General features: G+C 37.0%; 1 protein-coding gene across 1 annotated transcript in view; it reads left to right on the forward strand.

The window, feature by feature from the left end:
• Window positions 1–17731, forward strand: part of LRP1B (LDL receptor related protein 1B) — a 1653255-nt gene that overhangs the window by 1058067 nt on the left and 577457 nt on the right. The window contains exons 33-35 of the mRNA XM_075529151.1: window positions 7925–8065; window positions 15114–15239; window positions 17101–17232. Of these exons, the coding sequence (XP_075385266.1) occupies window positions 7925–8065; window positions 15114–15239; window positions 17101–17232 (399 nt within the window). The remainder of the gene's footprint in view (window positions 1–7924; window positions 8066–15113; window positions 15240–17100; window positions 17233–17731) is intronic.

The raw sequence follows: 17731 nt of genomic DNA on the forward strand, positions 1-17731 counted from the left end.
ATGGCCGACAGGCTGATGGCCTGAGGACCAGGGAAAGACATGCTTGCAAGCATGAGGAATTATCCTTGGGTTGATGTGGACTTGGATTGTACCTTGTCTCTTGTGCAGCTTGAGAATGTCAGATGTGGCACCCCGACCATTTCTCCTCACATTGTTGGGCACAGAAGTTCGGGTGGGAAATCAGGTTATATCAAATCTTTCAAAGCATGCTTTATTGTCTTCTCAAGTTTAATGATGCTTTTTGAAAAGCCCGTGGTTCTTCAGACATTGAAGTATTTTGTTATTAGCAGCTTCTTTCTAAAAATATTTAGAATCATTTCATTACTTCTGCTATTCTGATAATTCAAGATAATTTGTGCCTGTTTTCAATCGCATAGCTTAGAACTTTTTTAGGTTATTTTAATCTGAAAATTCATGCTCTTCAGTTCTGAAGAAGCATGTTAATTTTTTTTAAAAATGATTTGTTCACTTTTTCCTTAATAATCTTTCTAAGCTCATATAATTTGGATGTTTATTTTTTTTGTCTCTTTCTTTTTTTAAAATGTCTTACCGATATCATCATTGTGATAGTTTTAAACTCCATTTTTATTTTAGTTTCTCTTGATATTTTTTAAGCTATTCAAAGAAATAAAAAAAAGATCAAGCGAAGCCATGTTCTCACTTCAAAGGAAACCTGAGGGGTCTGTGGATTTGGTATTTGGCAACTCAACACAAGGTCAGCAGTTCAAACACACTAACTGCCCCAAAGAAGAAAGATGAGTCTATCTGCTCTTGTGAAGATCTACAGCCTCCAGATAGTAGGGTTTCTGTGACCGGAATCTACTGGATGGCTGTGTGTTTATAGAAACAGATTCACATCAAGATATGGCTTGCACAGTTGTAGACATGGGAAAATGCAATCTAGTTCAAGTCTGTAAGTCTGTGGGTCAGTAACTGAAGGCTTCTAATGACTTCTGGAGTTATAGGGGCTGATGATAAATAAGCAGGAAAATTAAAGAGGAAGCCCACATGCTGGTGGATGAAGAGCTGATTAAATCTGAAATTGGCCAAATGAATCCAAGTTTGGCACCCAGTGATGATGACTGGGAATAGCAGATAATAGAGCAAGAGGTCATGCCAGTTGGAGGGTGCAAATCCAGCAGAAGTGACCCACGTGCCACGTACTGACTGTCTATACTAAGTGTGGGCCACACCCAAACAAGCCCTTCCTCAATTTTATCAAGACTGTGACCTGATTAGCTGCTTGGTTGCTTCACAGAAAATCCTATCATGGGATCTATCATGTTAGATAAATAAATCAATATCTTCCAGAATATAATAGAAATTATGTGCTGGAATCTAGAATAAATCCATCCTCAAAGAGAGGAGAAAAGGATCTATAATGAGATAACACATAAGTATAACTTTCTCAAACCTGGTTTCACATTAGAATAACTGAGAGAACCTCAAAATCCAAATGCTTATGCCACAGGCCATTGCAATTCCAGGAGAATGTGAATGTTCACCACATAATTGTTTGCTGCATGCGGCCTGCAGCGCCAGCTTCGCCTAAGAACGTGAAGGAAAGCAAATGATCGGACCCCACTCTAGACATACTAAATCAGACACTGTGAGGGTGTGCGCCACTGATTTGTGTTTGAACATGCCTTCCTGGTGATTTTCAAGGAGCCCTGGTGACACGATTGGATACATGGGGACTGCTGAATTTGGTTAGCAGTTCAAACCTATCAGCACTTTTATGGGGGAAAGGTGGGGTTGCACCATTATGAGACTTATGGCGTCAGACACTCTCTGTAGGATCACTATTTGAATCCACTGGGTCCTAGTAGATTTGAGTTCCGGTGATTTTGATCGTAATTGTGAGAATCAGGAGAGTCCCTGGCAGTGAGCTGCTAAGTCTGAGGTTGGAACCCATCAGCTTCTCTGAGGAAGAAAAATGAGTCTTTCTGCTCCGGTAGAGTTGTATAACCTCAGCAAGTCGCAGGGGCAGTTCCGCTCTGCCCGATAGGATCACTATAAATCAGAATTAACTTGGTGACAGTGATCTTGGTTTGGGTTTGAGTGGCCCCGAGGTGGTAAAGTGCTGGGCGGCTAACGGAGAAGTGGCCGTTCCAACCCTCTAGGCACTCAGTGGGAGAAAGATGATGCAAGCTGCGCTGGGGGTGACACTATCAAGTAAGCTTTGGACCACTAACTGCAAGGTTGGCAGTTCAAACCTCTAAGCTGCTCTGCAGGAGGTGAGGCTCTCTGTTCCCAAAATGATTTACAGCCTTCAATACCCTGTATAGGTGTTTGTTTGTTTGTGTGTTTGTTTTCCAAAGTTTTTTCCAGGAGTTCTATGGCAATGGGTGTTTGGGTTTTAAACTTTGACTTAGGCACCTCAAAAGTGCCTCAGAGTCCTAACCAAAATCATCCTCTCAGTTCCTGTGCTGGAGAAAGATGAGGCTGTTTTCTCTAGAGAGTTGGACCCCAAGGAGCAGTTCTAACCTGTCTTGTAGGGTCCTGGTAAGTCAGAATGGATTCAATGCCTGTGAGCTTGAACCCCAGTCTTCAACCTGTCTAAGGCTGTTCAGTGCAGATTAGCTTGTATCTGATTTCCTTCCAGTAGAATTTCACATGTTAATTTGCTTTGCTAAATCAGTCCCCTGTCACCATCTGCTTCTCACCTACTATTTTTTATGGGTATCATCTCACCTCATTTCTTTGCCCTTGTATATTCATGGCGTTTTTGAGTGCTCATATAATATTTATTTATTTATATTACAGGAAAAATAGATATAATAGACTTGGCAGATAATATACAAGACACCTAGCAGATGTATATATTAGATAAACAGCAAATTATTATACAATATAAATATTTTTTTTAAATTATTTGCTTATCTAAAATTCAGCTTTAACTAGGCATTATAATTTTATTTCAGTTTAAATGGCTACTGTTGAAAAAGTCTGTTTCAAAATCACACTTTAAACAATTCTAAAAGAATTAAATAAATATACTTACTCTGAATTTTTAAGAAGTAAATTATTAATGTAGTGATTAAATGTTAAATAAATATCAATGACATTAATATTTATAATAAAACAGAACAAAACTACTTTAAAATGTTAAATATTATCCATTTTCATATTTATAATTTAAAATATAGCTACAATCAACTGAGATATATGTGGAAACTGCCTTCAAGTGGGTATAAAACTTAAGTTAAATTTATGTTTATCAAAATATTTGCAGTGTATAATTCATAGATAAAAAAAAGAAGCAAATTGATTTGATTCTGTTAATTACACAGTCCAAAACAAAGCTTCCTAATTTAGATTAATATTTTTAACTTAAATCTTTACAAATAATATTATGAGATATGAGACTATTTTTTATTTACTGTTCTTCAAAGTATTCAATTGTTATGAGAAATATATGAGAGACATTCATGTCCCCTATCCTTTCACATGCTTAGTAACATGGAGGGACAGTGGGGAAGAGACTGGCCCGCAGTGAGACGGGTTGACCTGGTGGCTTCAACAGCGGGCTCAGACCTGTGAACGATTGCGAGGCTGGCGCCAGACTGGCGTGTGTGTCTGTTGCACATTGAGTCGCTGTAACTTGGAACTGACCCCAGGGGAGCATGCGGCGGCAGCAGTGACAGCATTTATCCGCATGCTGTGCGAAGACTACAGAGATGTACAGAACATCATCTTTACATCTCTAGATACGGAGTCAACATTAGGACACAAGAAAATGCGAAGAGGAACAATAATTGAATATAAATCCATGTGCTATCCAAAAGACCTTCGATTCATTGAGAAGGAAGATGCATTACTGTGCATGTTAGTCTGAAGTACTTAAAACTTCTACGACAGCGGGAGTTATAGTTGAAAAATAAAGGGAAAGTGCAGTGGAAATGTTTGCAGATGAAGATGTGGAAACCACCTTAAATAAAGAATGGGTTGTGCCATTTTCTTCAAAGCACTAGAAGCAGTCTTTGGTGATTTATTTTCGATGGTTCACTTCTTTCTTATTCAACTCATTCCCTAAAACACGACGTCGATGTAGGCAACGATCTTATTTGCCTTGCTCTCTGTCATCCCGCCGCCATCTAGAATGAGATTGTTGTTGTTACCAGCCCTCTGGAGGCTTCTGCTCACAGCAACTGCACGTTAGGATGTACTATTGCCCTGAGGGCTTTTTAGGCTGTGACTCCGCCCCAACAGTTTTATTGGGATATAATTCACATATCATACAATTCAATAGTTCAATCACATCAAGAATCATTGAACAGTCATCCTCTCAATCAATTTTAAAACATTTTTCCATTCTCATACTCATTGTTGTTAACTCCCCATCCCCCCATCACCCCCCACCCCTGACCTCCATACCCTGCCACGGACCCGTGAACTCCGGGTCCAGTTACTGTCTCTATAGATCATGGATGTCATACACAGAAACATTTAAAAACAAACAAACTAAACAAGAATAGCAAACGAAAACAGATAAAAACCTCAATTTGAAAATATTGAAAAGGAATGGATCATGAGAGAGCTCAAAGTATAGGCTGCGATCCATGGGGGAGTCATTAGCAGGTCTTTTCCCTGCAGTCGCCAGTTAGAACAAAAACCTTTCAGTCAGCAGCCAAGTACATAACGGTTGCACCACCAGATGCTCTGTGACTATTGAATAAATTAATGAATGAATGGATGTTGTAAGAACTACTAGGTGGAACAAAGGCTGAAAACGAGTATTATTAGTGGAATAACATCAAATTATGTAGGACTTTAAAAAACATGCCATATTAAAATTGCATTTTAAATTGATCAAGCAATAGTCAAAATTTCTTGTCACTTTTATCATAGCGTTTCTCAGTTTTTGTTATGTGTTTAAGTGAATCTCTGAGTGCGAACAAAAATGAAAGCGGATGGCCTACTCAACTTCCCCTATATTAGCTAGGCTCTGTCTTAATATTTCTTGAAAGAAGTGACTCAGTTGCACAGAGAGATGAGATTAACTGCACTGACTGAAAATACTCCCTGGTTCACGCCCGAGAGCTCCATTCAGTTCTTAACCAGTGCAAACTCTTTCGCTCCTTCTTCACCTTGGAGTTCTTAGTTGGGAAATGAGCTGATCACTATACTTTGTAGTATTACTTTGTAGAGTTGGGAAGATTAAATGAAGCAATCTAGTAGTCGTGTTTAGAATTATGCCTGCGACATTGTGCTATGCAGTAAACAAGGAATATTGTCCAATGATTATTATGGATGTCAATATTTTTGATGCTGCAATACTGAAAGTTAGCTCAGATTTAATCAAAACATCATGGTATTTTAATGAGCCTAATTACCTCTTGAAGATACAGACTATATTGTTTGAGTAATAGAATTAAATTACCTGAAAATGAGAAATACCTGGAGGCAATCAGCTCAAAAGACAGACTTCACACACCCTGGCCTTTATGACACTGACTTCGGAAAATCCACATAGGGTCTGACAACTGGCCCCCAGCTGACTGCCCACAGCTCTGACAGGGATCACAAGAGGATCTCTCAGAAGAGGGTACTCTGATGGTGTAATGGTTAACTGTTAGGTTGTGATCCACACGATTGGTAGTTCGCAACCACCATTAGCTCTGTGGGAGAGAAAGTGAAATTTCTACTCCTGTGAACAGTTCCAATTTTGAAAACCCACAGGGTTTTCTATGAGTCAGCATTGGTAACATTGATAAATACGATAACTATGAGTCAGCATTGATAACATTGATAAATAGGATAACTGTGAGTCAGCATTGGCTTGATGGCAGTGTATTTGGGGTTTTTTGGTGTGGATAGAGTGGGAGAAAAATATGGAAGAAAGAAGAAAGTGATACAAAGACCAGGAATACTGGTCTGTCTGGGATTGGTGAAACTCTTGAGACTGCCCCCTGGGTATCCTGCAAGCCTAGAACTGAACTCAACACCCCAACCCCAGCCTTTGGGGGCTTGTCTTTTCTCCCCCAATCAATATGCAGGCCTATAAAGTGAACAAAAAAACCACTCTTTATAACAAGCAACCAAGGTAAACCAAAAAGGCATGCTTGCCACAGAAAAAGCTTAGACAGCAGGAAAGGAGAGGACAAAGGATGCGTAGTAATGGTGTGAACACCTGGAAGAAGTGGGAACACTCCTGTTACACTGCAGAGGTTGAAAGCCATCATTTAACAAAATGGATATTTCTACGTATACTTTCACCAACGTCACTGTAAAGAAAACAAAAGTAACATTACTTTAACTTTAGGTAGAAATTGTTTTATGGTCTCAACTGTTATTAATGATATTAATTTTTTTCCTTTGTCAATTCAACTTTTAAAAGACGTACAATATATTGCTATCAATTACACTTAATCTATGCAATTAATTATTTTACTAATAATTTTATTGGGGGCTCAGACATATCTTATAACAACCCATCATTCAATTGTATTAAACACACTGGTACATATGTCACCATCAACATTTCCAGAACATTCTCTTTCTACTGGCCCTGGGTATCAGCTCCTTCTTTTCTTCCTCCCTCTCCAACCTCCCAGCCTCGTGAAACCTTGATCAATTATATATTCTTGTTATTTTGTATCTTACACCATCCGTTGGCTCCCTTCACCCAAATTTCTATTATTTGTCCTCCTCTGGGGAGTGCTATATTTCCAAACTTGTGATGGGTTCCTACTTTCTCCCCCTTTGCTTCCCCACCATCCTCCTGCCCTCACGATATCACTACTCCCACTACTCTTCCTGAGGGGTTATCTGTCCTGGATTCCACGTGTCCAGAGCTCTTATCTGTACCACTGTGTATACTTCAGTCTAGCCGATTTGTAAAGTAGAACTGAGTCATGTAGTGTGTGTGTGGGGGAAGCATTCAAGAACTGATGTGTTGTGAGGAATTATGTGTTTTATCAGTGATATACTGCACCCAGGTTGGATAGTCATACGCAATTAATTCTTGTTGAAATAGTCTAATTTGTTAGAAATTTTCATATTTCATTTAATAAATTATTTATTATCTTAAACATGAATGTATTTAGAACAATCACGAGTTTTGGAGACAAGAAGATAAATTATGTATTGATCTTGATCAGAATCATGTTCTTCCTTTATGAAATGAGAATAAGAATCTTTTCATTTTTTTCCTATGGTAATTTAAAAAAATATAAAAATATATACCTAATTCTCACTGAATTCCTTGCTTTCTGAGGATCAAAGCTATATTTTATTTGTTGCACACTGCATTGTCTAATGCCAAATGAGTTCTTAATACAAATTAACTGTATAAATTAATAAATTTTGGACAAAGGAGCACAGCTAAGCAAAAAAAATTGTTTTTCTCTATAACTGCGAAGGAAACTCAGTAATGAACAGTACCAATAATAAAAAAATTAGGAGATATTTAGAAAATAATGATGGCAACATATGCATAAATATGCTTGATACATTTGATGTATGTATTGTTATGAGAGCTATAAGAGCCCTCAAAAATGATCTTAAAAATATGAACTTTTTTGGTAATTATTGCTTAAAAATTTCTTTGGATATTTTACATATCATACAAATATAATACAAATTACTATTATCATGTGTATGTGATAAATTAAAATATAAATATGTAAATATAAATATTAAAATAAAATGTAGCTCGTGTTAATTTGAGATAGTTTTATTTATACCATGTCTGTTTCAAGAAAAAAGAAAAGTCAAGGATCTCTAATTACGGATGGAGAAGGAAATTTGAATATCCAAATGTCACTATGATTTGCCTTTTTAAAGTCGATGTGATTTACTGTTTCTTTTAGGAACAATTTGGGCATATAACAAATTATATCATAGTGTGTTGTAGCTTAATAGCTGGTTATTATTATTTAATAAGATTATGTTTGTATTTTCAATAATCTTCCATACTTAGATCAGAAACTGTGGTGGGCAGACCAAAACCTAGCTCAGCTGGGAACCTGCGGCAAAAGAGATGGAAGAAATCCCACTGTCCTGCGAAACAAGACTTCTGGGGTTGTGCATATGAAAGTGTACGACAAAGAAACACAGCAAGGTAAATCACATGGTCATGAATTTGTGCACCGATTGAATAGATAATGCTCTCTTAGATTCTTTTCTGAATTCGACAATTGAAGGCTTCCATTTTGACATCTGATTTTAAAAGAAAGAAAGCAAAGGACAATGGATTAAAAGGCTGGAAAAAACCTATCTTTAACATAAAGTGTAAAATTAGTGGAAAAAAAAACTATTATCAAACTCAAAATCTTAATTTTCCAAACAAATCCTATACTGTTGATGATTAAAAAATCCAGAAGAATAACAAAAATAATTTGCAATTAATTACGGATACTGAATGAACTAAAAGATTGTGTAAGGTCTGTGTTGACATAAGAACTTTACTTTCAAAGGGTGTGCATTGTTTGGCTCTAAGCAGTGTGAGTTTTTGGTTTTCCTTGTCCAAATGATGCACACTGACATGGAGTAAGAGAGCCAACAGATGGTTTGCATCGGTGGGTTTGTCACATTGCCCAACTGGGAATTAGATTAGCAGTGCCAGCCAGTGCAGTCCCCACCTCCTTGTCTCTTTGGCAGCATCTGCTCTATGATCCAGGGCACTGGAGAAGCTCCCCATTGAAATAAATGCTGTATTTTTCCTGTCGTCTCTCCTACTTCATTTTCTACCATGAAACGTCTTAGCTTCATGGAGTTTTGTTTGTTTGCTTCATTTTATTTTTTCACGTAGGAACACTTTTATTTATTTTTTAATCGTTTCATTCGGGGCTCATACAACTCTCTTCACAATCCATACATACATCAATTGTATAAAGTACAGTTTTACATTCATTGCCCTCATCATTCTCAAAACATTTGCTCTCCACCTAGGAATATTTTTCTTAAAGATGCTTTGAGTACTAAGGGCAGGGATTTTCAAAGGAAAGGTTTGAGGATGGAGACCAAAGCAGAGAAGAAAGAGGTAAAGAGAGGAAACCAAGGGGTTGGCTTTTTAATTTTTAAACAGGCGCAACCATCAACTCTTCTTAATGTGATTACCGATTGAATTGTATAGTTTGTGAATTATTTGCCAATAAAACTGTTTAAAATATTTTAAAATTTATTAGAGATAGTACTGAGGGCCTGACCTAGGCTTCAGAAGACAAAATCAAGACAAGATTAGAGTTTGATCTTACTTACACAGAGTTTGCTTAATTTTGGTTTCATATGATTTCTTGCCAGGAGCAGAAGAATATATAAGTTCTCTTCATGAAAAAGTAATAATTATAAAATAGTTTTAAAATCAGCTGAAATGGATGGGCTTCTTTTGAGTTTCCATCAGTGAGAAGACATCAACACCCAAACTCTTTGGCAAAAATCAATATTTGTTCTGTACATCTTTGCAACATTTGTATTAAAATGAGCAAGGCTGCCCTCATTAGCATTTCCATAAGGAATATTTTCTATATCAAAATGCATGCTTCTGTGCACGTCATGGGTAATAGACTATGCAATGGTGTGTTAGTCTGGGTGGACTAGAGAACAAATCCACGGGCACACATGTGTATAAGAGAGAGGTTTATATACAATAGCAATTGGACATCGAGAAAACCTCCCAGCCCAGTGCAGATCAAGTTCATAGGTCTGGTATTAGCCCATACATCTGATACTAATCTATAAAGTCCTCTTCAGACTCACAAACACATGCAGTGATGCCAACTATAAAAGACCACAGGCCAGTGGGTAGAAAGTCTTTGGATCCAGTGGCAATTGGAAACATCTCAGTGCTGGCAGGGGTCTCTGCATGGCTTCTCCAGCACCCTGGTCTGCATCAGGGTGGGTTCATGTGTCTTGCCAGCTGCTGTTTTCCTGGGTGTCTTCCACCTCCAAGGAGGAAATACTAGAATTCCCAGAATCCTTAGGGGAAGGCTGTGCCCACACAGAAGCCTCATTGGCTATGACCTGATTGACAGGCTAGACTCCACCTTTACACGCTTAATCCTTAAATTGACAATTGTATAACTACCACAATGCTCAAAATATATTATAAAATGTTAATGGTTTTACAAATTTTACTTGTAAACTGAAAAGATTTACAGACTTATGTTTAATCTTTTTTTAAATCATTTTATTGGGGACGCATACAACTCTTATCACAAACCATACATACATCAATTGTATAAAACACATTTGTACATTTGTTACATTGTTGTATCATTCTCAAAACATTTGCTCTTCACATCAGCCCCTGGCATCAGCTCCTCATTTTCTCCCCTCCCTCCCCGCTCCCCAGTCCCTCATGAACCCTTGATAATATATAAATTATTATTTTGTCATATCTTACACTGTCCGATGTCTCCCTCCACCCACTTTTCTGTTGTCCTTCCCCCAGAGAGGAGGTTATATGTAGATCCTTGTAATCAGTTCTCCCTTTCTACCCCACCTTACTTCCACCCTCCAGGTATTGCCACTCTCACCACTGGTCCTGAAGGGATCATCCATCCTGGATTCCCTGTGTTTCCAGTTCCTATCTGTGCCAGTGTACAGATTTATGATTAATCTTAATGCAGCCTATATTTTAAAAGATTATATCAGCGAGTCTATTAGAAAAGAGAGTTAATAAATATTTCCAAATAAGACATTGAAAATTCTATAGGCACTTTTTAAAAATGTAAAGGAGCACGTGTTTTTCTTCTGAAATTAGCATATTCATTTTTGAAGATACACTTCCAATAGAATTTTTTAGGAGGAACGTCTTAGCATATTTAAATTTTCTCACTTGGCTCTTGTTAATGTGAACTTCCTTCACCTTTCTAGGAATTTCATCTCCTGGGCACAGCTGAGGGTGCTCTGCACGCAGAAATATTAGCACACTGACAAGGGCCTCTTCCCACTTAGATATCACAGATCTTGAAATGAAGTGAACATAGCATTTTACTAGGATAGTCTGATGATATAAGCATCTGTACTTAACACAATTTCATTAAATGGATCACTACAGGTAGCTTAAAAGCTTCATTAGTATGAAATATGAGCAATTTAGGACTGTTTGAAGTGTTAATATTACTACCGCTCTGCATTTCAAAGTACAATTAACCACTTCATTTATCACTTTCAACATAGATCACTGGAGAGTAGAGACTTCTCGGTAGTCACGTGGGTTGTCTAGCACTGTGAGAGATTGGGGGAAATGGCTGAAGCATCAATATCATTGCAAGATATTATGCGATGCTAGTATTTCTGACAAGATAGAGCCTCCAGGCACGATTAATGGTTTCAAGATAGCTTTCTCAGTTTTCCTATTTCAATTTGTGTGTTATGGGCAAAATATATTTACCTATTGTAAATACTCATTTCATGATTTGTTTTACTTTTCATCCCCTTTAAATATCAAACAAATGACTTTTAAGGTAGATACAGCATAATTGCTAAAAGATGTTGATTTTCTTATATAGCCACCGACAAATATACAATAAAACACATTGCTATTTTTGCAATTGTATTTTTTTTGCAAATGTATTTTAAAAGTGAAGTTTTACATTTTCTTATCTTTGTGTTTTTTATACTACGAAAGCTATAGAACGACTCCTGTTCTCCTGCTTCAAAAGATTTGTTTTCTTCCCTATTTTTCTTTACTTCTTCAATTCTGTTATTTCCCCTTTATATATGGTGCTTTTTAAAATTTTACAGTTAATTCAGGTTTGATGAAATTCTAGGAACAGCAAATAAAATAAGGGTTTGGGCGTGGGAGCGGTAAAAGGGAGACAATTCCAGGAATCCAGGAAGGGAAATAATGTTTGGAAACTGTGATAGCAGCTATATAATACTGCTAGATGTGATTAAATTATAGAATGAGATGATATATGTATTATTCCCAATTAATAATAATTTTAATGAGCATTTTCATAGAAAAGAATTATAATTTATATATTTTGAGAAAGCTTTTTATTTTCTTTCTTACAAAACAGATGTTCATAATTCCCTTTCACACAGTAATGTGTTTCCATGAGCTTGGAAACCCTGTGGAGCAGAGAATCACCTCCAAACTTTCAGTCTTGTGGAGTGGTTAAAAAAAAAATCTGTATCTAAACTTATGTCTACAGATTGGCATTGAGATAAAATTGATTCATATATTAACTGAGTTAACAATAATAATAATTGGTTAATAGTAATAACTATTATTGGGTAATTTGGATTACTCACTAAATAATAATTGGATGTATATAAATATATATATGAAGTTTTACTTCAGTAAAGATTTCTAGTCTCCAATGTCTTCACTGAAGGGCTTAAGGATCTCATGAGGTGATTTACTATGCAAACTCCTAGTTTTGCTTTCTCCAGAAATAAAGCACAACAATTACATGGGTTGGGGAGAGACTAGAAGGTTTGCTACTCATTGTGGTCAGGCGCACCCAGTCAGTTGTGACTCCCAGTGACCCATTGCACCACAGCAGGAAGCACTGCCAGGCCCTGCATCAGTCTCGCCATTGGTCATTGGAGTTCATTGTTGAAACCACTGTGTCGTGTCAGCTCCTCGCTTGATGGCTTTCCTGCTTTCCACCATCTAAACAGTATTTCCTGTTAAATTGGGAGCACTTTCTGTGGGCAATTGCTAAAGAGTTCAGAGAAGAATTTACAACTTTGTCTTTCTTTTACCTTTCTTCAAGAAAGGGCCACATATCTCATTACTGATTTTAACTTTGCTGGGCCAGTAAAGATTATAGCCTGTGAAACCATACGGGGTGCCTCATTCTGTCATACAGACCTATGAGTTATAAGCCAGAAATCGATGATACCACACAACAGAGAAAAAAATAGACATTTTTCAGTCTTGAGTTTATATTTAAAATTGTAATAAGAGTAAAATATATTGATTTAATAAAAGCATTAAATATGTTCCAAAAAAAGAAAAGGAAAATATTTCTAGTCCCAGAAACCTACAGGGCAGTAGCTCTACTTTGTCAGCAGTGCCTCAGATATCAGTAAATCGATCGATCGATATAGAAAGATAGGAGAGAAAGAAAAATGCAACATTATTGACATTTAATGCAATATTATGATTATACAATAAGACAAAATTATTGAAATTATATACTTATTCCATTAGTAAGAATATTACAAACCTGACATTTTATGTATCATTTGCCTTTTTATGATAATAATATGTTCAAGTACTCTAAGCATTCCCCTTGGGTAAGGGAGAAATGAATCAATTTATCTTCACCAGAGTATATGAAAGATACATGTAGCCATTTCAAAAGTTCACAGAAGCGTTCAATGCTTACATGTGGCTCTATGTAACACAGAACTGAACATTGAACTGGCCACTATGGAAACGGAGTGGAGAATATGGTAGATCTCTTGATGATAAAGCTCCTGAGTTGTTAGGATTTTGCACTTCAAAATGACAAACCTCATGACAGGTTCAATTGAACAATGAAATCCCAACAGACAATCTGGATTCAGGAGATGAGAAATAATGAGCAGCACTGGTATTTTGAATTTTCCATAGAGCACTATTGATATATAGCTTCCATCCTGCTTTGTAATTCTCACTGGATTTATTGCACTTCATACCAGAACTTGAACATCCTGTAAATGGCACTGCATGTCCTAGAATAATAAAAGTGTTGTAAAAATTGGATATTTAATGAACTTGCTGGGTATGATTGTAAATTACTTAGCTTCCTGCCACCTGGTTTAATTAGCACATTGGGCCTAGTAAATTCAATAGCACATCGTTTTAGAATGCCTACCTGTGATTACCTGACTGATATTTGTCATTGCTACTGTAGAGCAATAAGGTGAATTAATATGCCAATTAATTTGATGACTCTTATGGGTATGTTTTTAATATATTTTGGAAGGATTATATTCCAAGGGATAAGAAAATTTATGTCCTTGTTTTTTGGAATTAATTAAATACATACACATACACTTTCTTTAATGACATAATCTTTGAATTGAGTTAGTAATATAATTTAATAACTATTTGTGTGACACTTTGCAATAAAATATTCTTGTGATGGATATTTCAACTGTAATGCTGAAGTGAAATTCAAAGTCAAAAAAGAAACATTTCCTGTGTTTTTTTATGAGCGTAATACATTATAAAGAACTATTACAGTATTTGTCATAAACCAATTTCCTATCTGGTTTTCTGAAACGATGAATCTTTCAATATTTCTCTATTTATCTGTTTGTGTGTTTTTATTTTTTCATGATGAATTAGGTGCAAGTGTGCAGAGCAGGCCATCTGTTTGGAATTCGACAATTCATGCACATTTTGTTTCCACACAACCATGGCCATTCCCTCAACGCACCTTCATGGATCCCCTTTCCTGTCTGTGTTTTCTCTGTGTACCCTTCCTCCTTTCCTAACCCTCTAAACATTGTCCTTGGGTAATCTTAAAATATGGATTATTCTCATGTGTGGGTAAAGTATTATCTGAACAGTGACTTCAGGCCCATGGGTCCCACGGGTCTCTATCTGACCAGTAAGTCTGTACCACATTTTCCACCCACTTTATACATGATCTCTTGATGTGATTCTTTTCAGAGTAGTTGGTTGTGGTAGCTGGGCACCATCTAGTTCTGTTCTGAAGGTGATGGACACCAATACTTACATGTCCACTGGAGCAATTCTTTCCATTTACCTTTCCTTTTTCATCACTCTTGCTTTCCATTGAACAGGGAGAGATGAATAGTTGAAAATTAGATGACTGATCATAAGCTTATAAGAACCAAGTGACTACTAAGCAAAATAGTAGGTTGAACATTGTTTTTATGTACTGTGGTTATACCAAATTACTTTGATGTCCCCTGAGAGTATGGTGCAGACATATTAGGCCCGGTGACTCTTTCCTTGAAGGTTTTCAGTCATGCCTTCTTCTAAGACAAAACCTTTTTAATCTATTTTGAAGGGCAGAATTCAAGCATAATCAGTTAATTCAAATTATCCAAGAAAGTAAAAATAGTCTCATACAAATAAATGTGAGACAGCTAACTGTTTTAAGAAATCAGCAGTAGCAAGCGTCATTGGCATTGAATAAAATTCATTTTTAATTAGTTATTTTCTATTTATTTATTTTCTTCCTTTTTTGTAGGTAGTAATTCTTGCCAGCTACATAATGGTGGATGCTCTCAGCTTTGTTTACCAACATCTGAAACGACAAGAACTTGCATGTGTACAGTGGGGTATTATCTTCAAAAGAACCGCATGTCATGTCAAGGTATTAAGTCTTGAAACTAATTCCCTTTGAAGTATTTACTTCTTCTGCCCTTATATATCATAGGATCCCTGATAGTGACGTGGATTGCACAGAGGGCTGCTACGTCCCCAGCCTTCCAAGGGAAAGAGATGAGGCTTTACACTTCCCGTAAAGACTCCTTGTCTCAGACCCCTGGGGGCCATATTGCTCAGTCCTATCGGGTTGCTATGAGTCGGAATGGACTCAGTAGCAATGTTATTTTTGTTTTTAGAGGGAGGAGGGGTCTGCTGTATGTCAACAGCTTTTATGTAACCAGTAGATTTAAAATATATTAGAATATAAGCTTATTAGTTTATTGGTACATTGAGTGGCATACTTGTCTATGATTTTGAATATTTATCATACTTACATAGGTAAAAGTCTTTCTAAGAATTTCTACATTTTACTTATTTTCAGGAAATAAAATTTTTACCAAAACTTTCACAAAATCTAGGTGCAATTACCATTGAATAGGCCAAAATTGAAGTAAAAGGCATTGGAGTAATTGATTACCAGGAATTAATGCTCAACTTGGAATAATTTATGATAACTATCTTCCAATGATGTTTTCTTATTAAAGTGTGAGAGAGACTCTGAGGTCTCAGTACTTAGCTCAGGGGGAAGAGTACTGAAAAGGAATGGGAACTTATGAAATCCATCTTCCTTTTGCTTCATTCATAGTATCTGGCTTTATTCTTCCAAAGAATGCTAGTTCTCAAAGGATCATTCCTTTCCAGTGATCCTAGTTCACATTTATATTAAATGATAAGCCGATCTATCGAAGATATAATAATGTCAGTTTTGCCATTTATTTATTTATAAATACTTAAATTCATGACTGTGTGTCAAGCATGATTCCAAACACTTGACATTTATTAGCTCACGTATTCCCCATAATAACTTGCAATGAGGAGTCAATTATTACTGCATTTTACAGATGAGGAAACAGATACAGAAAGGTTAGGCAATTTGCCGAAATCACACTTTTAGAAAATCCATATGACTCAGCATGTGGGTTTGGGCAGTGTACAGACACACACATACACACTTGTCTTTTATGATGTGCTTTGGATGCCGGGAAACAATATGTCATTAACAAAAAATGACTATCTAGTTTATTTTAATGTTAAAATCATTGCAGAGGTCCGTCTGTCCCTTCGAAACATAAGATGGAAGGACATCGAAGTGCTATCATTAGAGGGAAAAGGGAGGGAAAACAACGTATAAGTCAAATCAAAGTTTATCTTCGGGTCGAAGCAATGAGGTACTTGGATTTTAGAGCCAAAGGAGTCGATGTTTGCTGGAAAATCACGTGTGCCTCCGTGGAGAGGTTCAAGCAAGCGTGTTCCCTGGGCCAGTAGCATATTCAACACTAGAAAGATGATAGAAATTGTTGGAACCTATTAAATATGCACCATGGAGCAAAGGCTGGCAACCTGTGCTTTAACAAATCCTCTAAGATTCTCCAGCTTCAGCACTACTCATCTACCCACAAGGCAGCCTGGTGAATCAGTGGCTTAGGTGTTGGGCTACTGACCAAAAGGTTGATGCTTCCAACCAACCTGATCCTCCATCCGAGAAAGAGAAGGCTCTCTGCCTCCTAAACGATGACAGTTGGGAAATCCTAAGTTTCTACTCTTTCCGCTCTCTAGTCCTCTGAGTTAGAATGAACCATATGGTCCTGGGAAATCTATAAACCTTTCACAGCATCAGAAAGTAGGGCATAGGATTTTTTGAAAAGATTTGTAAAATTTATAAAAGTAAATTTAGAGTATTCAAAGAAAATTAATCAAATTAGTTGAGTTTTAAATATGCATTTTTCATTCCTCCCGCCCCACTCTAGGTATAGAATCCTTTCTGATGTACTCGGTGCATGAAGGAATCCGGGGGATACCTCTGGAGCCCAGCGATAAGATGGATGCTTTGATGCCCATATCAGGAGCTTCGTTTGCTGTGGGAATAGATTTCCATGCAGGTGAAAAGCTTCTCATTCATCACTGATGTACAATGTACCCATGATTGATTTAACAAGATGCCAGTATAATCTGATAGTCAAATGAGATACACGGATGGAAATTAGAGATGGATTTTTCCATCTCTCACTGATTCTTCTAAACTTGCTTTAGAGAAAAAGATTTGAGTAGAAATTTCTGCATAGATAGCACTCGAACCATAGGTTAATTAATATGTCATGGGTGACATTTGGTTGCTTCATTTATGTTTCTCTCTCTCTCTCATTTTTATTAACAACAGTGAAAAAACCCCATGGGGGCTTCACCTCCTCCGGTTACTCAAGGGGGTGGCAGGGTTTCCATGGCCACACCAGCCTAAGGCCTATTGTCACTTACAGAGGTCAGCCATGCCTCCACCCACTATCCCAGTGATTCGCAACCTTCCTGGTGCCACACCCGTTAATACAGTTCCTCGTGTGGTGGTGACCCCCAACCATAAAACTAAGTTCATTGCTACTTCAT

The sequence above is a fragment of the Tenrec ecaudatus genome, chromosome 13 (genome assembly GCF_050624435.1).
Source record: "Tenrec ecaudatus isolate mTenEca1 chromosome 13, mTenEca1.hap1, whole genome shotgun sequence".
Classification (NCBI taxonomy): Eukaryota; Metazoa; Chordata; class Mammalia; order Afrosoricida; family Tenrecidae; genus Tenrec; species Tenrec ecaudatus.